Source organism: Embiotoca jacksoni, unplaced genomic scaffold (assembly GCF_022577435.1).
Source record: "Embiotoca jacksoni isolate LCO1_2020_lvr unplaced genomic scaffold, fEmbJac1.0.p SCAF_12, whole genome shotgun sequence".
Lineage (NCBI taxonomy): Eukaryota > Metazoa > Chordata > Actinopteri > Embiotocidae > Embiotoca > Embiotoca jacksoni.
Window position 1 is genome coordinate 14,520,070 of NW_027185252.1, and position 25,339 is coordinate 14,545,408.

Sequence of the window (25,339 nt, forward strand, 5' to 3'; positions counted from 1 at the left end):
TATGCGCTTTAGCTGTAACTCGTTACGCGCAGCGCAGAGGAGTGAAAAGTGTGCGACAGTAAAGTTCGTCTTGGGCAGATTTACATGTTCAGCGAATCGTTCATGTCTCTGAAACACGCGAGGTAACGTTGTGGTCAGCGGGGGCAGGTCTGTCGCTGATATGAGCGGAGGGGAAACTGTAAGTCAAAGGGTTGTTCTGCTGCTGTGTTAGCGAGCTGTAGGCTAACAAGCTAACAACACAAGCTTGATTTGACATCATGTGTTTGTCCTTATTCGCCCACGAGAGTCGTTTTTAATTCATCAAACAGGAACTAGATGACGTGCGTAGCGACACGTGGTTAAGAGCAAATCGCTGTCGTAAACTGACGTTTGATGAGACGAGCGACGTGTATAAACACGTCGTGTGCACATTTTGATGTTCGTGGTCGGAGCTCGTTTGGACGTCGTTAACTACAAGACAGATGCTACTTGGATGATCTTTTCACTCGAGTCGATGCTTGTTTGTTTTCCTGTCACAGGTGGGCCGTTAAAAAGAAAATGATTCCCTCACCGCTGTCTGACAGGCAATGATAGGCCTGTCAAGTGATGCAGGGGTTATGGAAAGTCTAATGAAGTGTGCTGAAGAGCAACAACCCTCCTCTCCCCTGACCAACTCCTGGTCCAAAAAACAGGAAGCAAGCAAGAATCAAAAGCCCAAAGGTGTGGGTGGATTCGTTTTAGTGCATGCAGGTAAGTATACATATCATAAATAGCGTATTGAATAAAGCCACGACATTAAAACCACCACAAACGGGTGAAACGGTTTGTGCAATACAACCACCCAGCAATAAATCATCCCCTCATCAAGATTGTGACGTTCAGTTGTTATTTGACTTGATAGATAGAAGTTAATTTATTTAAATGGTCATTTTGGAAACTGTAATTTGTGGCTGTGGGTTATACTGAAAGGTCTTCCTGATATTTTGTTACTTCCATTTAAATGAATTGGGTTAACACCATTTTAGGAACGCCTCTCAGTATTGCCCATCAGTGGTTTTAATGTTACAGCTATGGTGTAGTTTCCTGTTTTGAGGAGGTTAACTGATCTTTTTATGAATGGTCAACCCTTTTTTTTTTTTGTCCTCTTCATTTCAGGAGCAGGATACCATTCTGAATCTAAGGCCAAGGAATACAAGCATGTGTGTAAAAGAGCCTGCCAGCGAGTAAGTTGACTTCATAAGCATTTCGAGAGCAAACTGCATACGTGTGTGTTCGAACAAGCAACATAACTGTGTACTGTTTGTGCACATAATCAGTCCCAATGTTTGTTTAACATCAGGAAATGTATCTCTTAAATGTGCAGTCTTGTGTTGCATTCATATTTTTGTTCAATAAGTAGCTTTCCTCCACACATTAAAGTCAACCCATTAAATCAGTCCAACCGTTTACAGTTTACTTGCTCTGACTTGTTGTGGTGTGAGAACAAGTTATTTAACTAAAACTGCTAAATATTAAAGTATATGTAAACTTCCCCGTGCTACATTTCTGCACATGAAGTTGTTCTGATCTTGTTCTATCAACTGATCCAATGGGTCGGGAAGTAGAAACAGTACCTTCATTTTCACCTCACCTGATGCACAGAATGTTTTGCAAACTCGTATCTGTCTTGGATTCATCTTCAGCTTTAAAAATCAAGATATTGGGCTTTTCTTGATGTGTGCTCAAGTTGGCTCAGTTTGACTCGGGAGCATCTGTGAACAACTGTCATTCCATATTTTTTGTGGGATTCCAATCTGTGTTTTGGCTGTTCCACTTGAGCTCTTTAATGTTCCTGTCTGAAGTCATTCCAGTTTTCATTTGGCTGAATTTGCTCACAGAGTTGAAGTCTTTGTTCTTCTGCGTTCTAATGCAGGTTCTCTGCAATAACGTATTTCTATTTAGTTTCATTCATTTTCAACTGAAAAACAACCCTGTGGTGCTAGCAATGTTTGATGGGTAATGAGCTGTTCCAAGTTTTTGCAGGACACAGCACTTTGCATCACAGACAAATAACACATTTTTAAAATGGGTCTTTTCCTTGCATGCCAGAAATCATTTCGTTCCTTGTTACAACCTTTTAGTGTGCTGCCTGTGTGTTTTATCGCACATACACAGAAAAGGAACACATCATTTTTTTTTTTTTGGAGGGAAATCAGGATTTATTTAATCAAATATGTATTTTATTTAATGAAATGAAGAAGAAGATGCACCATACAAAACAGAAACATAATTGCTTAGACTGTGAGACAACATCGCACACCTACTTTAGAATCAGCGAGTCAGTGATCATAATCTGGCCACAGTTTCTTCTCCAAGGCAAATATCATGCAAAGCAATAATAATTACTTGAGTTATCTGTTAAAATTAAAGATAATGAAATATGACATGCATGAAATGAAGAGTTTTATTTATTCCTAACCTCATTCAGTTCTTTATCTTGGTGTTGGTTTTGCTTTCACTCTGATCTGTGAAAACTTAAGTAGACAAATGTGATTAATTCCAAATTAATTTGAGACACAAGAAGTAAAAACTTCACAAGGATTATTTTCACAATAAACTTTTACAATGTGTTGCAAGAGATTGACTCTTCGGATTGAAGAATCAATTTAGCTTTTACATCTGTGGGATGCAGAACTCTTTTTGAATGCCTCGCATTTATCTAGTATTATGAGCTCTGTGAGGGTGATACATCTGAGTTACTTCTGACAAGGAGTTCACGTTTTCAGTTAAAGACATTTTGTTAGCAGGATATACTGCATGCTGTAGATCCTCTGGGAAATGTACTACCGTATGATCATATAATAGCTAGGAAACAAAAGTAAGTGCTATGGATAGAGTTACAATAATGAATTTGTCTTTATATCATGATGTAACTGGCTCAAATGAAGGAAGGTAATGAAAACACTGTTCAAATGCTGAAATTAGTGCAATCCAAATTTGTTGTTTTGACTGGAAAGCTGTTGTGCTTTCAACCAGTGTGTCTGTGTGTGTCTCTTCCAGGCTGTGGACCAGCTCAAAGCCGGGGCTCTCGCAGTGGAGGCAGTGGCTGCAGCGCTGGTTGAACTTGAGGTTGGTTGATTAGGATCCAGGATTGATTATATAAAGTCATATTTTATTACCTCAATATTCAGAAACACCTCATCTACATCATTTAAAACAAATTATTTTGGTCCCCGATGTGACACCATCCAGAAATCTTTAATAGAGGATAAGAAGTGTAATTCAGCATGTGTATGTGTTTATCCAAAGCAGCTTTATTCTGCTCCAGCTTCTGATGCATGTGAGCACATCCTGTCGGATGATGTAAGAGGTGATTTTCCTCAAAGCAGGGTTGGAAGAAAGAACAGCAGCTCTGATGAGCTCTGTGTAGTTTCAAAATATACAGATAAATGTAGATAGCAAGCTCTTGAGTTTTTAAATCAAATATACTATATCCATACATACAAGTCACAGGAAGATATCCTCACTGATATTCTTTTAAAAGGGAAGTTTTCACAATTTCTCTTTTAGTTTAAAGTTATTGGCAAAAGAAACCATTCAAACCTTGAACGAGAGCAAGAAAATTAAGCCACTTATATAAAATAAGCCAAACTGAGCAACAAAGAAAATATTGAATCAGTAATTATGAAGCACCTTTGTCAATTTGTGTCTGAAGTAAATATTTATTACGTTCTGAATTACTTGTAGAAAGTAATTCATGCTGACTGTGACTCACATGAAAAGACAGACTCACCAATTTTACTGTATTTGTAAAAGTGAAAATGCCATTTCTAATATTTATGTGAATCTGCGTACAGTCCACAACTATATTGGTAAAATCCCTCAGAGAGAAGGCCACGAAGAACTGAACCTAGAGTGAAATTTCCAAAATAGATTCAAAACCAAATATCATCATAATTAGATGGTATCAAAGAACACAGGGGCGTTCAGCACCCAGCTTTTTTGTCCTAAAATCAGTGTTGAGCTCATTATCCCAGACGGACACGTTGTACAGCGCCTGCAGTCTGGCAGATTGACAACACAGTACGTGTTCCAGGGTCTCACTGCTATCGTGTTACAGAGAGCGGCTCCACAGCAGCAATTTTTGGTTCATGATGTTACAAAACAGTGTTAATTATCTTTCTTTGATCCTCATCCTATATTTGATTTTCCGTTGATCATAATAGTGGTTTTCCTCTAACAGAGCTGTTTCAAAGTAATTATCTAAGATGCTCTGAGGTAAAAAAGGCCATATTGACTCTGTATAATCTGACAAAATGCAATTACAGTAGTACTGAAGATCATATGAGACAGTGACCCTTTTTCCTGTGGCTAAACTAAAAAGAAGAATGATTTTCCTTCACAATATTAACACTTACAATATGATTCATCAAAATTATGGCTTTGTTCTAGACTGCATGTTTTAATTGTTCTCAGGACTCTCCTTTTACAAACGCTGGCTTGGGCTCCAACCTTAATTTGTCAGGGGAAATTGAATGCGATGCGAGTATCATGGATGGAAAGTCGCTGCATTTTGGTGCTGTAGGAGCCATTAGTGGTGAGTTACTACACATGTTTGAATACTCACTACTCTTATGTTGTTGTGGCACTGAAGTTCCGTCACCTGGACCTAATGGCAATGAGTCAAACCTCTTTCTGTCAAATGTTCTACTAATTTACTTTCTATTATCTCAGAGTAACTGGCATCATTAATCCTTACAATGGGGGACCACCTGCTTTCAACATAATTATTTTAATTTTTTTTTTACAAGACCTCATGATTAAGTCCAAACAACAGCCAAAGGGGTGAAAGCTGGTTCTTAATATTTAATCCAGAAAACAACAGATTGTTTTTATTACCATTGCATGATGTTGACCATATAATTTGAACATGCTGAATGAAACTTGGCTGGGATATAAAATGTATACCTGCCAACCTGCGCATAAGGTCTCAGAATTCAGCTTCATGGTTTAAAAAAGCATCGGAGCATTCATGTCTGTGCCTGTGTAACAACGGCAAATAACAGGTCAGAGAAATGTGCAACACTTAGTGCATACATTGCCTGTGAAGATAAACAAAATACATTTTAGCAATAAACACAAAATTAGCACAGATTTGACAAAAACTCAAAAACATTTAGTTCATTCAAATGAAACCTGACATGCAGACAGAAACTCACGATATAGTGAGTTGATGCCTCCTTGATTTAAATAATGTCACCATTAATGATTTGGCTGAAGGATTACTGTGATATTATTTGTATTTACAAAATCTAGTCACGAATTAAGTGTCTTGATTTGTTTACACTGATACCATCACTTAATGAACTGCTTGCCCTGTGATAATTCTGACTTTTCCTTCAGGTATTAAGAACCCAGTCTTAGTTGCAAACCGTCTACTGAGTGAGTCACAGAAAGGGAAACTATCAGCTGGCAGAATACCACCCTGGTGATTATAATGCTTAATAATTCATGTTGTGTTGATGTGATTATATCCACTTGTTAATATTATTTTTATTTTCTCAGCTTTTTAGTTGGGCGAGGAGCACATGATTGGGCAGTCAGCCATGGAATACCTCCGTGCCCTTCGGAGAAAATGGCCACCAGTGAGTAACGTTGCACTGATTTGCAAACATACATTGTCTGAGAAATTCATTTTCTGTCAATAAACAAGAACAACAATATTTTTTTACACCCAGAGTTCAGTTTATCTGCCTACAAGAGGAACAAACGAAAGATGGAGCTGGCAGAGAAAATGGACACAGAACATATTCAGACAAAGAAAAGACGACAATCAAGTGAAAATGCGAGTACTATGTTATCATTTAATAATGATTATTTTAATAGCAATAAGTCTATTCTTTCTGAGCAGCGTCACTTTAGTTAAAATGGATCCCTTCATGAGGATTTTGAGGGAGCATTCTTGACAGAGGGACAGATCTGTAGTTTTCTTCATCCCATAGCTGCTATAAGTGGTTCAGATCTGACCATCTGACTGAGGCATTATTTGTGCTGAACAAAATGCTCTGTACTAGTGACGTACCACCAAATGTTTGGGCCACTAAAATTTAATCAGAAATTTAATTAGACATCAAAACATTAGACAAGTTCCAGAAATCTATTGTTGATAATACAATAAAAAAAATCCATGGTAATCAGAAAAGAAGTCAACAAGACTGTACCTTCTAATAATCAATAACAAAGTAAAACTGTGGGCACATAAAGTACTTCACTTTAATTAAACAGTGCCATTTCTCTAGAATTAAAATGTACATTTTATTTCTTAGAATAATTACAAGACTGTATTCCACAGAATGCACTTACCACTGTGTCTATAAAGGAACAGAACAAGCAGAGTGCAATATGTAAAGGGTTGGTGTGCTGGAACAAAACCAAAGATGAAAAGTGTTCAAACCTCTGTCATATAAAATCAAACTTCAAGCTTTAGTCCCATAGTTTACACTTTTGTTTTGTTTATTTTCAGTATTTATATCCAAAAGAAGATATTTTTTGTAGTTTGAAGTACAAAAAAAAACCTCCCAACAGAGTTTTAAGCTCTATTAAGAACAGACTGTGTATGTGTTTTTACGGCACATTGATATCAAGTACCTTTTCTTCTGATTGGCTAATTCCTCTCTGAATGAGGCACATTCAGGCCAATCACAGGTATTCTTTGGTCTAACAGCTTGACAGCTCCACCACAGATTGACTGCCCTGTGTTTCTTTTCACATAGAAAGTTGGATAGTGGGTGGACATATGTAAAGGGTATGAGTTTGTGACGTTGCAAACTTATGAAATCCACACAGCACAGTCTCTGAATACAGGCCGTGTACATCTCCCTGTGGACTGAGCATTTTTACACTTTAACATTATTTATATAGCACCTTGAGCTTTATAACCAAATAGAAATCAGAATTTATACAATATAGGACCTTGAAGACCAACAGTGGTGCAGCAGCAGTAGCAAGAGTAAGAGCATGTTGTTTCCCCAGCAGAAAATATGAGTCTCACATGCCTTACTCAGAATTCAACATGAATGTGACTACATCACTTGGTTTGCCGAGACCATTATTAGAGATGAAGTTTGTGTGGTCCAAAAGTCATGTTATCACATTCACTGTGCAGATTGTAAACCAGCAGTTATGCATGGGGGACATGTGGTATCAAACTAAATTAAAAGGGGAGGAAACGTCAAGTTGGATTTAGCAGCACTTGTTGGACTCCACGACCAAGACATCAAGATATATTGTGTCAGTCGTGATCTCACGTTCTCACAGGGCCATCAAAGCAAATGGCATTACAGGGTTGTGCAGACAGTTCCAAGAAAGGATTAGAGTGATGACAAGAGTTAGTGCAGAGTTTCAGTGCCCTGAGCACAACAACTGGAGAGCAGCGTCATAATGAGCTGAGCTGAGAGCAGACTCACGAGCCGTGGAGGCAGCACAGAAGAGGGTGGGAAAGTTAATCTGGGTCCAAATGTGAATTGTAATAAATAGAGTAAAACGTGTAAATGGCCACAGGCTGATATGCTTCATTAGACTGGATTTTAAATAGTATTGTAGTTTATTTAGCTGAGTTACAATCATCCTCAATATTAATATCTATTAAAAGAAAGACTAAATAATAATTATTTTTGGATTAAACTGCTAGTTTACTTTATGAGTCAAAAGACTGAGTCGTCCTCTGTTTTCATCTGTCTCTTACATGTTTACTCTGAACTCCCTGACCTGTTTAAGATTAATGTGACCATTTGGTGCAATTACTCTACCACTGACTTGTTGGACATAACTCATTCTCTGAGAGTTACTGTTCACATGCATTGCACATTCAGATTTATAGGCTTTATCTAGAATTGTTCTATAAAGTCAGTTAATAGGAAATAGCTCCATGTTGTATCACGACAGGCGGTTAGAGATGGGGTTCAGCTAAAAAAATGTTATTGCAGCCTGGTTTTAATTTTCATACAGTGTTCTTTTTATGCCGTATGTCTTTTTGCCAAGCAATAAAATCTTTCCTTTCTTTTTTTTCAGTGCAGTAGAGGCACCTGTCTCATGATGGCGTAGAGTCAGAGAGTTGTTTAAGGAAATGTAAAGCATATCAGACAAACTCCAAAGATGCCCTCCAGTTTTACAGTCCTTATTTACTATGGATTTTTCATTTAAAGACACTGATAATGTATGACAGGATGGGCTTTGCAGCATTTCTAAATAGCTGGCTCTGGTTCTTTTTGGCCTCAGAAGACCGGAGACAGGGCTGAATTAGGAGAGCATAAGATAGATGAGAATCGCTGTTTCATTGCTTCTTTTTTTTCATTTTGCCTTTTTAGTCCAAGGTTTAATCAAGATCTTCAGTTTCTGGTAGAAGTGGAGTTCTGATCGTGTATCATAATGCCAATTCGCACATTTACCCTGTAGACCTCTATTTATCATGCAGCCTGACTCATGATGGTCCACAAACAAATCACTTCCAACACAAACTGCAATCAGGAAAGGAAACAGCCGATTGGAATTACAGCAGCACAGTTTTCTGAAACATGAAGAGTGATTCATAAATCCAGGCCGTACTTTCTTCATTTTGGAAATAATCTTAGTCAACGATGACATCCCCACTTCAGAATATCAGCGTTTGGACTTCTCCTCCTCTGTATTGCCTGAAACTTTCGAATTTAAAAATGTCCATTTGTCTGCATTATTTTTTCAGTTCATGTAACTCTTCTCCTCACTGTGATGTAGGAAAATGGCTCAGGGTGCCTCGACACAGTCGGAGCTGTTGTGGTGGACCTGGAAGGGAATGTAGCTGCAGCGGTGTCCAGTGGAGGCTTGGCAATGAAACATCCCGGCAGGGTCGGCCAGGTAGAGAGACCTTGTCTCCTTTTCTTTATTCACATAACAACTTCTTTAAAATCATCTATTTTTATGTAGCTCCATTAAAGATTGAACCGGTCCTTTATTTCAGGCTCCTACTATAAGACACCTGTTCTTCTTTAGTACACTTGACTTGCACTTGGTGCTGCTTTGTGCGTGTCAGTCATTTGTGTGGATTTCCCTCCAGTTATCAAGTGGTATCCACAATACCAATGGAAAGAGCGTGTCTGCTGGATGTGTAAACAGACAATCACTTGCCAATACTTGGCTTGCCAATTGCTTCTAACAACTTAGTAAGGAGATAATGTGCCCGGGCCGTGTGTTTTGGAGTTTTGATGTCCTCCAATGGCCAAACGTTATCTGATAAATCCTCCTTTAGAAGGACTGAACGCAGCTGATTGGAGTTTTCAGCAAGCAGCTGTTATAACAATGAAGTTCCCAGCTTTCTATTCCCTTCCCTTTGTTTCTCCCTTTGCTTTGTTAGTATAGCATTTCGGCTGGAATAATCAAGGTAAACTTTTGCGTCTCATTGCAAATAGTCTAGATTAATTATGCAATGTGTTACAGATGAATTTAGTCATGTATTTAGCCCAAGTTTCTAATGTTGCTGCAATTCCAATAAAACATTTCTGTGCAGTCTTTAACGATGAGGCAACTGCAGGAAGTCAACAGTTTCTATTAAAAGCCGCTTGGAAAAAACAACTTGGGGCTGAAGAAACAGAACGAATCTATGAAACCTAATTATCACTTTTAATCTTTATAAAAGCTGAAGCTCAAAGCAACAGAGCTGTGAGCACGGCATGCTGCTCCATGTCGTTAAAGCTCTGAAGTAAATAAGGGTGAAATGACCACCCAGACTCACTCATAGTTATTGTTAGAGGATTTATGAAATATATTATTATTATATGAAGCCAAAATCTGAAGCAAAACTCCCCTTCATCTAAAACATTTTTTTTTTTCTTTTTTCTATGTCTTCCCAGGCTGCTCATTATGGATGTGGCTGCTGGGCTGAAAATGCCTGTAATATGAACCCTTACTCTACAGCAGTGAGTACCTCAGGTAAACCAGCTCATTTTGCACAAGCTACTTTGCGGTTGTGTGTACCGTTTCCTCTCACTGCTACAGTTAACCACCAGCCTGCCTTTTGTTTTGGTGCTCATATGAATCAGTAACAATGAGTCAAGCTTCAAAAAGCCTGATAATACTTTCCGATGACCTCCAACTGTTTCTGCTGAGTGACTCTCAGCAGTCACTTCCTCAACTGATTGAGTCATCATACTCTACTCTTTGTTAGTCAGCTGCATGCCAGGTGCATTGCAAAGCTCCTTGGATTTGCAGTGATATCCAACATAGGACACCTGTTGTAGATATGACAGAAGGAGAACTGCTGGGAGTGTAGTGGGAAAACCGGAAATATGCCAAGTGCAGTTATCTAGATTCAGATTATAACTTCGCTAGTACAAATGATTGGTATTTTATGTGTCTTATTACATTTCCTAGAAGTTGCTTATGCTAATTATATGCATTACCTTTTAAATTTCAATATAACTATAGCATGTTATGGTAAAAAAAAAAAAGATTATGCATCTAAGAGCCAGCATGACAGCATCAGTTTTGTTTAAATTGTATAAGTTTTAAAATATTTAAAAATAATTAAGTTTATGGTACAACCACTTATTCTCGTAATGTTGTAATACAAGCTTTTACTTACGTTATACCACCTCTGGGGGTGGAAGGTTTAAGATTTTACAATCTGTAAAACATTGTTATGGACTTATAACAGAAAATTAGAGCTATTCAGGCACGTTTCACACACAACAATGCTGCAAAATAGATATAAGATTGAGGAAAGATTGCAAACGCTCCATTAGATAATTAAATCTGAGAAACTTTATCTGCTCAAATGACCTGAACATGTCCAGATGAAGTCACAACTACAGCAGACAATTAAACTCATTCTGTGGGTCAACCCTGCCTTTGGGAGTTTTTACTCTTCTGGAGGAAATAAAAGTATATGCAACAAATTAAGCCCTAAATTATCTGAACAGAAAAGCAGCCCTTTAGAGCAGCTGTTTTTGTGATTAATAAAAGACAGATAATCCACAGGGCTGAAGATGGTGAGGTGCACACCTGGCACAGCATTATTTTAGATTAGTTCAATAGTATTTAAAGACATACAATTTCATAATGTCTGCATAAGCCTAATTCTTTAACCCTAAACCAAGACCCTGGCTCTTTAGGGCTTTAACTAATGTATGTATATTTGAACACAAACATCCTTCCCTTTCAGGACCAGTCTCCCATTTTGAAAACAAGTTCCATTCTTCTTGAACATGTTTATACAACATACACAACCATCCTTTAGACCTTTCAAACATGAGAATATGTGCCTCTTTTAGCTGAAAGCAACATTTCTGGGTCTGAGCTGTCTGGTGTAGAATGTGAAGTGGAGCGGCTACATGAGTCCACGTCTTTACGATGTGTAGACGTCTGCGACATAGCTTCTGGGTAACATTAAAAACCTTTTGATGGGGATCTGTAGCCTAATGCATCTCAGTGCAGATGAGCTGATTTAATTGGACAGGCTGAAGCTTGAGTTAGACAGTATGTACTGGGGCCATGAATATAGCCAGCATTTAGCACATTTTTACCCTGCACTAAAGCTTTGTTGAATATATGATGCCCAGAAACTTCTTTTAGGGTCGGAGAAGCAACAACACATTTATATCAACCCAATTATTTAACATTAACAATTCATAGGAGTCTGTACTGATATCATAAACAAAATTCTGGAATGCCAAATATCTAGAAGACCTAAATGTATTCCTGCATCTGCAGTACATTTCACTGCAAGAGAAAATTACAGGAAATCCCTTTAATATACCATTATTAACATCCTCGCGATTTTCATTAGACTGATGTTAATTTTGGTCTGTATTTTTATATCTATGACCTCAAGATGTTGTTATTTTGCTTGTCGTGTGCAGCTTAAACTGATCTGTTGCATTAACGCAACAGTATAAGACCACCGACCTGGTAACGGTCTTCTCGTCATCAAATATCTGAGCAGATCAAATGTAGATGTTTGCTCTGTATATATTTTCACCTCATCCTGTCTTCCTATATTGTGGCTTTGCCTTTGATGTTACTACAAAACAGCCAGCCTTATGGGCTCACAGAGCATAATGTGTGTTCCAGTACAGCACCTGTTTTTAATTTCCTAACATGAAAGGCGCCTCCATCAAAAGAAACAGGAAAAACAATAATTTTCATCCTGACACCAGGAGTATGATGCTCACGCTTTATGTCACTCTTTCTTCCCTTCACCTCACCAACATCATCCACAGACCATCTCCCCTCTCTGCCACCCCTTCCATTCTTTCTAATATGTCATTTGTAATATGCAGCTCATGTGGGTCTTTGCGTTACTGCTTCATCTGGCCTCTACTTTGCTGTGGCCAGCGAGAGAGCTCACAAACTTCACTGTTTACTCTCACTGCCGTTGGTTATTGTCTACTGTGTCTGCGTTTGTAGGCTTCATTCTTTTTACAACCCTCTTCTGGTGAGTCGCTGCCTCAGTCCGGGCTGCTTGCAGCAGTTTTAATTCAACTGTGTTTGCGCTGCCTTCACACCCACCTCCTCTCTGACGGACGACTTTATGGTAAACAGTACAAAAGGCACAGTGCGTGTCCGATCCCACTTTCTGCTCTACCTAAAAAAGAACTTCAAATTGCTCTCAGCATTCGGTCTCCACAGTTACTGACCTGCTTTCAGTTCTGTTGTAGTTACCTGATTTTTTACAGGGCCTTCATTTGTGTTTACAGAAACAATGAGGCTATATTCTTCGGCCTTTATAGGTTTTCACAGGAGCCCTTGCCAGATGTGTTTCACTTTTCAATTTCTTTTCTTTTTCCTGCGTACGGGCATACTTGAAGCAGCATGCAATCAGTGTCTGTCTTTACCATAGCAACAACCAGGTAATGGTTTTGATGATTGTCCTTTGAGCCTTAAATAGTACATAATCTATGATATAACAGCACACCTGCTATGTTTTTGACTTGGAAGTGGTCGAGGGTAAAGTGAGACACTGTGCAGGCTGCCCATGCTTTTTATTGGTCCTGGTTTGCCTAAATGCTTAACAAAATGCTTTGTTTCTCTCCCTGGACTATTTACCACATGCAGCATAAATGAAGAGGATCAGACAGATTCAGGTGCTAACTGGAGCCAACTGGAGCTCACCCCGCTGGCAATGCTCCCATTTTATTCGAATAAATTCAGGGGATTAGATTCGATTTTAGCATGGATAAAATGTTTAACACATAATTTCTCTCCTTCAGTTATATTTCTGTGTACTTTAAGTAACGTTAAAATGGTTAGTTGTACATTGGGCATACAGTCATCCTGTTTCATGTCTTAACACCTCTGTAAGGTCCAATAAAAATAGTTTCTTACTGTCTAATGTCCACATATAAATACTTTATATTTTAGACCATTTAAACCCAACAGGACACTTACAAATACATATTATGGTGCCATATACATTTAAAACCAATTAAAATGAGGCGTAAATGGGTAATGGTGATACATGCTGCAAGCACGCATGCACACCCTGCAGTTACACAGAGAGCCAGCTCGAGCAACAGAGTTTACAGAAGTGGAATTAATACTGGGTGGTTGACTGTTTCAAATTCCCAGACCAGCTGGGATTGGGGCAGGGAAAAGTGAAACACAAACCCTCCTTCAGCAATTACTGTTGATGTGCCCTTGAGCCAGGCAGCTGTACTTGGCAACCTTCAGATGCTGTCAGCTTAACCTGATGTAATAATGCTTAATTACTCCTATAACAAATGCCAAAATGACTGCAGTAGCACTAAATTATTATTATGTGCTGAAAAACCAAATCCTATAATTTCACTATATTTTCCATGACGTAACCTAATAAACAGATATATATAGAAAAAAAAGCAATGTTTTTAACAAGGTTTCAATATCAAAGCGTCGCGTTACAAATGGTAATCAGGAAGTGCTTGAACATACAGATCTATTCAACGTTCACACATAAAATGTAAAACCTCAAGATGTGATTACTACAAAACACAAGTTGTGTTTTTAAAGTCAGATTTTTTTTATGTGGCTTGGATTCTTGGGCAAAAGTGGTTTAGGTTACATGTGTAACAGCTTTTTAAAATGTGCTACAGCTTTTTAAAGGTTAACTCAATTGTCGTGTGTTTGTGTGTTTGTGTGTGTGTGTGTGTGTGTGTGTGTGTGTGTGTGTCTTCTGCCAGGCTGTGGAGAGCATCTGATTCGCACCATGCTGGCACGGGAATGCTCTGCTGCCATGCAATCTGAAGATGCCCACCAAGCGCTGCTCGAGGCTATGCAAAACAAGTTCATCAGTGAGTCACCCCCGCATGTAGCCCCGATTACTGTTCCTTTCCATACACTCACATTTGCCAGCCAGGAACGTGTTTGTGAGAAACACATTTGTGAGAATTCAACAAACAGATGTTGCATAACATAAGGAACGAGCAAACAACTGGAAACATTGGAAATAATAGAATCAGAGGAGACGGCTTTTGAGTTATGGTTCCCTTTCAGTGTTTAAACAGGACCTTCAAATGTTCCACACCATCATAGCTGACAGCCACAGATAATTTTGGAAGACATAATTGTTTTGTTGAAAGTTTATGTGAAGATGTAATTTTTTTGCCATATTCTCAGAAGTGGTCAGTTTTTGAAAGTTAACTGCGTTTGTTGCGCATCTGAGTGACCACTGGGAGCTCAGAGCAGAGGAAGAAAGGACATGTGGAAACATGTGGTGGTTTCTGCCTTGTTCTGGCCTCCTTTGGAACTCCGTCCCAGTTCGACTTTGTCATGGATATCTGTAACACCGAGCACTGGCTGAATGAAGCCAGTTTGAAGTTAATTCTTCTGTTGTTTCCTCTCAAAACTCACATTAAGTTAAATAAAGCTCCATAAATCCTGCTTTAGCAGAACCAAATGATAACTGTGTCTGTGACTTCGATGTGACATGGAAGCTGAGTGAGGCCTCCAGTCTCACTCCACGACCAACATTTGTCAGGTTCTCTTAATTGAACATCTTTAATGAAAGCAAAAACTAAAGTTTTCTTCAGATTTTTTTCTATAATACAGTAATTTATATACCTGCTACAAAATACTTTAATCCCATTCATTTATTGGCTAAATAATTGTCAACCTCACAGCAGTAACTGAACTGATCTCATGTTTACAACCTACAAAGACATCAGAGTGATTATGGAAAGTTTAACAAAAGAAATTTCGGAGCCTTTTTTTAAAGTGTCAAACAAATACAAATAGGATGTTGTGAATGTTGTCCAAGTTACACACCAAAAAAAAAAAAGTTTTATAGAGCGACGGGAACATTACGACATGGAACCAAATCAGCTCATCTGCACAGCAACAAAAGAACAGTGGAATGCAGACATGGCAATATTCTCATCAAATGCACCAAGTGGTCCTGTTTCTCCTTTGCGTGTTGCTGTGTTGAGGCATTTTACGCTCTCGCTGTTTATAGTTTGTTCCAAACGAATCCCTTTTTTCTTTTATTGCACCACAATAATCACTCAATCCACGTTATTTTTCTGAGTACACAACACCTCATTCAAGTTGGCCTCTTCAGATGCAAGAAAGGTGCTCATTCCACACGCTGAATTTCCTGTTTGTTTTTATTCAAGTAAGCTTGAACACAGTATTTGAGCTTTATTTAGCTAGATAGTTTTTATTCTTTCATTGGTATATTGTGTTACAGTAGTGCCTACAGTGTGAAGAGTTAAAAAATTATACTACCTGTCATGAACTCTATTATGTACTGCCGTATCCAGGCCGCACAAATGTGGTGAAATATTTTTATTTAACAGTCTGCTAAATATAATAAATACATGCAGACAGAATAATTGCTTTCAGTTGTTTGACTTGGCTATAAAGGCAAACAACTTGAGTGGAAAGATTTTTTTCTCATAGATCACCTTAATTTGATTGAAAGGGTTGTGTTTTGTCATTTTTTTTCTTTCATGTGTTATTCTTGGTGCGATGGAGAATTTAGAGTATGAGACATTTTTATTGATTGAGGAGATTTTTTTTTTTTTTTTTCTGTCATGTTTACTCTACCTTTCATCATCGCAAGCGCGTTGTTTTGTTTGTGTGTCCAGGCTCACCCTTCCTGGCCAGCGAAGATCGAGTTTTGGGTGGAGTAATCGTCTTGCGGTGCTGCAGATGCATGGAAGCTCAGCCATCTCAAAATATTCAGGGTATACTGGGTAAGATTTGAAGTCTGATCACACTCAAACGTCAACGGCTGAGAGGATGAGGGGCGAAGGTTCGCCCTTAAATATGTAAAAATGTGTCATTAGATGGACTGGAGGAGGAGGGGGAGGAGGCACTGAGGCTTTCCTGGCAGGTGGTCCGTGTTTTAACTTGTGCAATCAGGCTCTGGTTTCACACCCTTCATCTCAGGTTCTAACAGAGACCTCCCACTACGGAATCAACTGCTAATCTTCAGACAAGTGGAGGTCTTCTGGATGCTGCCCAGCTCGCTTGATTGTATTGATGGATCTGGTTTCTCTACCTGGAGCTCATGAGAAGGCTCCTTGTTTTTGCAAAGCTACCATTATGGAAATTAACTCAGTCAAATTTCTGTCCAAAGTTTGAGCCATATGACTTACTACAGGGTTTTAATGTTGCCTTTTGCTCTTTGTGTTAGTTTTGACATATTTTTATGGAAACTTCATCGACAAACTGCAGCAGATGTTTGATGAAGGATTCCAGATTAAACATGATGGCAAATACCCATGTGGTAGTGAGGTGGTATCAACAATATCCATTATGTCAGTCAGAATAATAAAATGCACCAAAGTCACCCTTAGTCAGTGATGTTAGAGCCTTGTTTGATGCTGACTCTGGACTGTAACTGTTGATTTACAGTATAAAGCAGCATGTCAGCCACTTTCTTTTGGTGCTGTAATTGGGACACCTAATCAGCTCTCGGGACTGCAGCTCCTCTGCAGTTCTGTCACAACGCCCAGTCATATATTTTCATGATAAAGGGCATACTCAGAGCTTACTCCACTGAGTCACCTGCCAAGCGTTCTTTTCTGTCAAATCGGAAGACGACTAATTTCTATGCACTTTGTGAAATTGAACTTTGAGCTCAGTAATGTAGGTTGAACCCTTGAACTCTTGAACCCTTGCTCTGCCTGCTTTATGTATCTCTATATAATATATGTATGTTGAGACACTGTCTCCGGTTAACTAATTTGAACCTTTTTCATGTGTGTTTATTCACAGTGGAGTTCCTATGGAGTCACACCACAGAGAGCATGTGTGTTGGCTACATGTCCGCCCAAGACAGCAAAGCAAAGGTGAGCTTCCCAATTAGCCGGACAACCGAAATGTATTGCAATCAGTGTCGGATACACTTTTTCTTCCTTTCGTCTTTTTTCTTGATAGCTGCTGTTTAATACTATAATGTAGACATCACTGACCAGTACAAGGGGCTTGAAAGAGGTTGTTTTTTTGTCATGTATGGCCACTAGTTTATCTGTAGTTTGTCCCGTTTTGATATTCAGTTGTAAAGTTAGTTGGATAGTTTATGAAAATTATGTTACATCATATTTTCTAGGATACAGGATGCTAATTAGAGGATCATAAGGAAACCTTTATGACGTTTAATGCAGAAGATTTGTATAAACTCTTCCAGATGGCAGAAATATAGCTGAATGGTATGAATTAAATCTTTTTTTTAGCTACTTGTTGTTCCTTCTGTGAAAATTACTAATGTGTATTTATTTCTTGCTCAGTAATGTGCTCAAAATTATGAGTAATATGCTGTCGATGTGATATCAATATAGGATTTCTAAAATAAGACATTTTAGAGCCTTTTGAAAACATTTTTTACATAAATTATGTGATTTTTAACCAGCCAGTGTAACTTCTTAAACAGTAGGGCTTGATGGTATTGGTCTCCTGGCTCTAAGTGGAGTCTCAGCTGCGACTGATTTGTTTGGCCGATGTATCTCTGTCACTCTGTATGAAGGGAGGGCACTATTGATTCAAGTTGGGTTCAAATTTCAAAGCATTTGCCCTGAGTCCCCTGGCTCCACCTCGTTACTTGTCCTCATCCCTCTCTCTCTCTCTCTCTCTCTCTCTCTCTCTCTCTCTCTCTCTCTCTCTCTCTCTCTCTCTCTCTCTCTCTGTGACTCTCTCATACCTTTAAAATCTATTGTGGTGAACCAGTCAACTAGCATCACTTGACTAAGACATGCAAGCAAAACGTTCTTTATAAAACTGAATGTGCTCAGTGGGTGCAGATCCAGGAATATCATCTGTCAGCAGTGGTTCCTGGATCTCTTAGGGGAGGGTGTCCACTTCCTCCTGAGGGGCCGTTGGTGACACAGTGATATTGGAGAGTGCACCCAAGAACACAGCTGCTCCACCGAACTTCACACTGCTCTATGGGAGACTGAGCCGCTAGTTGTGGGACTGACGCTATGAAGCTCTGATGTGCCTCTGTGCCTCGCCATCTGCATACCAGAGCAGCTGGCTGTCCTGTCCTTCATCCCTCCACACTGGGTGCAAAACAAGGTTTCACTCATTGATCCCCAACTGGGCCCAGAGCTGGCCTCACTGCCTACGTACATCCACTGAGAGGATGTCGTAGCGCACAGCATCTGTTTTCTCTCCAGTCTGGTAAAGTTCAAAAAGCCACGGAGGGGACATTCAGGCTCCAGTTATGATGTCTGCTGTGGTGTGAATGCCATGAAGGCACAGGAGGTGGCACCTGCATGTCCAAGTCCTTGATGGTAAACCTGTGGGGACGTTCTGCCTCAAAGTAGAAAAGAATGAGAGAAGGGTCTTCAGAGGACCTGCATCCTCCTGAGAAGCAAAATATTGTCCGTCCTGCCGTCTTTCACTGCAACAGTGGGGGCAGAACATGCAGCACCGGAAGACTCGCTTGACCATATTAAAGAAAACCTGATAAGGACAGGTGTTTCTGTTACATTACAACAGATTGCATGTACAGTTTATCCATATTTAAGCAATTGCAAATGTTCTGTGCAGCCGGTTGCAGAGACGGCTGATCATATAGAGCCAGATCCATCCACAGCCTCAGCTGCTGCTCTGCAGACATTCCTCTCATTCCTCTGAGCTGGGCATCTCTATCCAGCCGGAGTCCATCTCCCACTGCTTTGCTGTGATGAGAACATGAAAGGGTTGATGCACAGGAGCCGGAGTATTCAGGACAGAGGTCAGATTGGATTCATATTGTAGCAGCTCTTCTTCTCTTTCAGTGTTTTAACTCTCTGATTGTGTGAACGTGTTTATTATGTAGAAGAGAGTGAAGCGGTCTGTTGGATTTGCTCGCTTACTTTTCAGTCGGATGTTTTTTCTGAGGAGAGTTAAGTGTGTCTATCCTCCTGACATTAGACTGTAAAGTAGCAGCAGAGTGAGAGCATCTGTTTTTATTCAAACATTCACCTGTGTTTGCGCTGGACGGACATCAGAACGTCGAGCTGTGTTTTACAGAGCTTCACAAAGCGGCACGGACAAGCCATTCGCTGCACATCTGAAACACTTAGACTATTGTTTTATGATTGTCGTGATTGGACAGATGAAAGAGAAAGGCAGGCTCCACAACACCGGCACCGCGGCCCTGCTTCCTCCTCCTGGACGTCATTACCACTATAAAGATTTTTCTGCTCACATTGTGCAAGCCTCGAGAAAATCAAATGGCGTGCAATTCAAGCCTCCTGGTTATTGTCTGCTTTGTGTATTCCACGACAAATGTCTTTTATTACGGTACATGTTGTTTTTATCATCCATCCTTCGAGGAGAATAAATAGCATGTGATTGTTTTTTCTTTTAATTTTATTTTAAAAGAAAAGAATGTGAAAACCACAAACACAAAAACAACAGCATTGTTATGTACCTAAATTTATCCTTTGGTCGACACTGTGGTGTTAATGTGTGGCTTCTTTCGCTCCTAAACACATTCATATCACCAAAGAATGTTGTTGTTCTCTGACACATACAATGAAACGATGTTTTTCATATTATATTTTGACTCGGCCGTCGTCCTGTCATGTGGTCACTTCAGTCATCGCGTAACAAGCTGACAACAGGCTCACTGTAGGTTTGCGTGTCTTCATTTGTCGTTGTTGTTGTCTATCAAGCCCAGCTGTCACATAATAAGACATGTCTTTGCTCTTCTTTCAGCCCCACTGACTTTATAATTAGTTTGTGCTGATTCTGTAAACATGGATTCCACAACAAGGACTCCAGACAGCAGAAACTGAACTGGAATAGAGATGTTTCTGCACATTATGAGTGAGATGTTGAGATGGGTATTACACCCACCAACTGGCAATCTTCAAATCAGTAGAAATCAGTGTTAAATTACTGAGATTGCGTTTGTGACTGAAGTGAGAAGGATAATTTGTTGGCCATCATCACCCACTGAAATGACTCAAAACTACTTTGACACTGTGACTATAGTCTGGAAACCCTGTTCGTATAAACAGCCACTCTGAAGGGCCAGCCAATCAGAGACCAGTGGGTGTGGCTAAGTCTGATAAGCCGGAACAAGAACAATGCATAAAATGATTGTTTAAAAAAAATAAAATAATAATAATCTTTTAATGGTCATTTACCAACATGGCGTTGCACTCTGCTCACATTGGGGGAGAAACACTGCTGTTTACAGCTTGGTGAGTTTCGACACGCAACATTTGTCATGTAGTGGTCAATGCTGATTGGTTAAAGGCTGCTGCAGTAGTTTCAAAATGAACTCGAGGTCTACGCCCAGTCGGATGCAATGACTAAAAACAATTCTCAATAGACTGTCGCCAGACGCAGAATCATTAAACGATTTAAAAAGCTTTTGCTCCTCAGATTTAGAATCGGCTTTATTGTTTGGGTATGTTTACACACAGAAGGAAATTGACTTCGGTTGTAGCTGGCTCTCAATGTACATGCACAGAAACAGACATAAATAGATACATACAGCCCAAAGATATGTATGCAGCTAAGTTATGAATCAAAGATCCGCTGCACGCTAATAGAGTATAAAATCAAAGTGTTTGTAAAGGTTGACACAATGCAGCCACAAGCCTGTGTGTGACCGCAAATGAACTTGCACACAAGTTTACAACATTATTTGTCTGACGTTGACACGACTTGATGCTGCAGAAGTGTTGGGACATCTGTTGTGTGACTCCCCAGCCTGAAGCTCTCCTCTTCCTCACCGCTCTGTCCCTGCAACCTGGAGAAACACACTGGCATCATAGCGTGTAAAGGACACGCGGCGCTCTTCGCACTGCGGTGGTGTAATTACTCGCTTGTTTGCTTTCGTAAGCCTTTGACTCTTCCTGCTTCCTCACACTCGCGCTGCCCCTTCTGTCAGCCTGAACCCAAATTAAGGTCCGGACATATGGCACGAGGTGGACTGGAGGAGTGAGAGTTCGGGCGCGTCGGTGTCACCGTCAGACACCGTTTTCTTGCAAACGACACGGAGTTCACACTGCCAGCGAGTAATCGTGCCCGGTAGTGTGTTTTCAGCTGCATATTAAATGTGGTAGGGATTTAAAAGAACGTCGCAAAGCTCTTTCCCTCTGGTATGCAAACTTCAAAAGGAAAACATTTAGCATGTCACCATTAGTAGATTATGAGTCAGCTGTGGACCTTCACTCACACCCGTTTAAACGAGGCCTTTCCTTAACCTCATCCTCAGAAGATGAAGGGAGGAAGATGAACCCACAAACGTGTACTGGAGGCATAATAGTCCCTCAGAGTGTTGCCATGTGTGCGTGGCCTTGTCTGGCTGTTGTCCCATTGTAGTGACAGCTGCCCTCGGGGTGCTGGGGGGGGCCTGCGCGCGCACACACACACACACACACACACACACACACACACACACACACACACACACAAACAAACACAAAAAAGACCAGTAGACGCCTGCAACTGGAGGAGTGATGTCAGGCCAATTCAGTGGATGCTCCTCTCCCCCGAGGCTGGAGCCCGTGTTCCCCTCCATGTGGAGAGAAAGAGGAAGGAGGATGACAGCCATTATTGGCACCGGCAGACTCGGTCACCTTTGATCCCCCAGTGGAAGTATCACTCCCGTCCTCACAGCTGTGTTTGTCCCTTCCCTCCTCTTCGCTCTGTCTCCGCTCAAACACAAAACACTCTCCGTCTGTTCTCTCTCTCAACGTTGTCTCAGTTGGACTTCGGGGCGACGAGCTCATGATGCAACAGGAGTAGTGCGACGTTTGCTCTTACTTGTATTTGTCTTTCTCATCCTTTCTCAACAACATATCTGTTTACCAACCAAACATTTAATTGTGGTGTTGTGGTTTGGGAGCCCCCTTTAGCCCCCTTTAGCCCCCTGTAGCCCCCTGTAGCCCCCTGGGAGCTGTGTGCAGTGTCGGGCGTAACAGGTTCTGGGGCTGTCTCCTCAATAATGAACAGCGTGTTCTGAATCTAGCAAGCCGTACATCTGATGTATTTATCAAACTGGACCCTGTGGGTTGTGTCTTCGGGCTGCTGTGGCTCAGATGGTAGAGTGGTTTGCCGACTAATGGAAAGGTTGGCGGTTCGATCCCCAGACCCTCCTGTCCACATGCCGAAGTGTCCTTGGGCAAAATACTGAACCCTGAATTGCTCCTGACAGCAAGTGAGCACGTTGCACGGCAGCTCCGCACTATCGGTGTGTGAATGGGAAACAGTGTTAAAGCGCTTTGAGGCCGCGAAGGTGATAAAGTGTTATCTAAGTGCATTCAACTTCTTTTGTGTCCCTGAAGAGATGTGTGTACAGTTGCTGCTCATTTACACACACTGCTAGTTCCAGTTTTAATGCTCACTTAAAAAATTGCTATAGTTAATAAATAAAAAAACAAACTCCATTATGATTTATACCTCTTTATAACTTAACATTTGCTGCATTTGTCATGTAAAAAATCTGAAATTTTATAGGATTCCATGAGATTACAACCCTGTTGGCGTTTCTTCTTCCCTCCACCAGTGTTTTCTTTGATGGGTTTCTCATTGTGTGTGTGTGTGTGTGTGTGTGTGTGTGCGTGTGCGTGTGCGTGTGCGTCTCTTTCCTTTTCTTGCCTGCAGACACACATATCCAGATTACCACCCGGGACTGTTCCTGGACAGTCTTTGGCCATCGAGGGAGGGGTGTGTCGGCTGATGGGTGTCGTGGAGTGAACCGCATTCGCCCTCCTTCTGGGATTTTTCAGCAATACACAAACTACACACACACACACACAAACTACACACACATACACACGCACACCTCCCTACAGCCTCTGTGATGCCAGAAGTAATAAGCTCTCGCTGTTTTAACAGGTGTCCAAGAAGGAAGGAGGAGTGTTAGCTTCGACTTAGTGCACTTACAGGACTTCCCTTTTGCCACTGTCTGCCTCCAGCATGTACTCTATGCCGACTGACTCCCCACCAACCTCTCCAGTGTCACCTGGATTACACTTGATGCACCATTGCCTTGATGCACCAGTTTTCCTTTGTTACTATTTTTTCCAACTAAAAGTTGCGCGGTTCCTTTTGTATATAAGCTATAATTTAGGGAAACAGGGTGGACGCTCATGTTATTTTTTATTACCGAACAGATGTGACTATTTTCAAACTTTTAGCAATTTCAAAATGAAAGACCTTATTTTGTTCTGAAAATACTTTTGGGGATTTAAAAAAAAAAAAAAGATGTCACATTGCACCTTGTGGGATGCCTGCTACTCAAGGTCATCGTCACGAATGAAGAATTTCTCGCAGTGAGAGTCGAACAGTGAAGATACACGTACAGACCACCTTCCACGTACTCATACATACATATGTTATTAATCCTCCAGCGTACTGTACAATGTAGCGTAATGTGCATCTTAGATCATGACAGATTTTATAACCAGCCATAGAACGCTTTGCTTTTTGTTTGAAAATGTGAACCGCATGTACAAAACCTACAGGAAGCCACTTTCTTTTCTCTCACAGGTGATCAAGAAGCAGGAAGCTATGCACTTCCACACTGATGCTTATACATATATATATATGTGTATATATATATATATATACACACACATATATATATAATGTGCTCAGGTAGCAGCATTCAACCCTACCGCCACACCTGACTGTTAGTCATCATTTCAAATAATCACAGTTTATATTTGTACAGTCCCATTGACAGAGACATGTATTTTCTATCTTAAAAGAAGTACAGCTGAAGACTAATGTATGCATAAAGCCCATGAAATGGTGCTGTTGAGAATTGTACTTGAAAAGAGTCTGAATTGAAACTTGGGTTGGGTTAATCAGTTTCTCTGGTTTTTGCTTTTATCCCTTCTCCCCCCCCCCCCTCCCCCCCCTCCCAGTTACGAAGACTTCCAGTCCCAACCGAACCACAATAGAGCTTGTTTATTGTTTACTTGAAAATGCAACTAATATAAAATGGTATAAGCTATAGAAATCATATGTGCACCGCTCTCTACAGTGCTCGAGAAGTAAATAAAATCTATGTTGCTACATTTCTGCGTCTGTCTTTAGTCTTTTAAACTCCATGACGTGAAGACATGTTACGTGCTTTTTCCCTCCAAAAATGATACCCGTGCTGTTTGGAGAGCAGATTGTTTAGACCCTAACAGACAGAATAAATATAATCTGAAGTGTACACTGCCAAAAAATGTATCGTGTGGGAATAAATTTCATGCTGGACAGTAAGTGGAGTGGAAAAAAGAATTCTGCCGAAAGGCTGAAGTAACACGAGAGAGGAAATGGTGAGGGATCAAAAATTTTCAGTGCTTTTGATTTGTCATAAATAAACATTTGGAGGCTCTGATTGGAGAGGGTAGTTATTTATATCAATCCAAACTTTGTCCAGTTGCTGTCTCTGGATCGTGGCCACCGTTTGAGCCTGAAAGGAATGTGCAATAGAAGATAAATATATTCACCGTCTGAAGGCAGAAATGCCTGCGTGCCTGGTGGTGGGAGGGAACCACGTATTGATGATATCCAGCCAGTCTGCCTCTCAGGTGTAACATGTCACAGTCGTTTGACATCACTAATGTGCAAAATGTATCTGACAGGTCAGGAGGAGTATCACCGTGTTGGTTGGTGGAGGTGCTGCGCATGTTTGTTGTTCCACTGCCACCTGACCCAGGTTTGATCCTGAGGGTCCGTCATGCCCCTTCACCCACACGTACACCAGTCTCATTTGATTACGTGTTATTATAGAGAACCCTCCTTTCATCAGAGCCGTCTGTGCCCTGTTCATCCCCCTCAAACATCATCCCTCTCTCTGTCCTGGATCCCCTCAGCTTTGAAAATGGATCCTGGGTCTTTTTTTTTTTTTTTAAAAAGAAAAAAAAAAGAAAAGTGGATGGGATCCTGAGCCATTCAAGGTGTATCCAATGCCTCGCGCTCAGCA

General features: G+C 40.4%; 1 protein-coding gene across 1 annotated transcript; it reads left to right on the top strand.

The window, feature by feature from the left end:
• Positions 1–24,440, top strand: tasp1 (taspase, threonine aspartase, 1). The gene is made up of 14 exons (XM_069145008.1): positions 1–178; positions 519–729; positions 1,135–1,202; positions 3,019–3,087; positions 4,435–4,555; positions 5,362–5,446; positions 5,524–5,603; positions 5,697–5,803; positions 8,731–8,850; positions 9,843–9,921; positions 14,148–14,258; positions 16,053–16,160; positions 17,188–17,261; positions 23,020–24,440. Exons 2-14 carry the CDS (start codon positions 567–569, stop codon positions 23,110–23,112), a joined length of 1,278 nt encoding a protein of 425 aa, XP_069001109.1. The 5' UTR covers positions 1–178; positions 519–566; the 3' UTR covers positions 23,113–24,440.
• Positions 24,441–25,339: the final 899 nt, after the last annotated feature.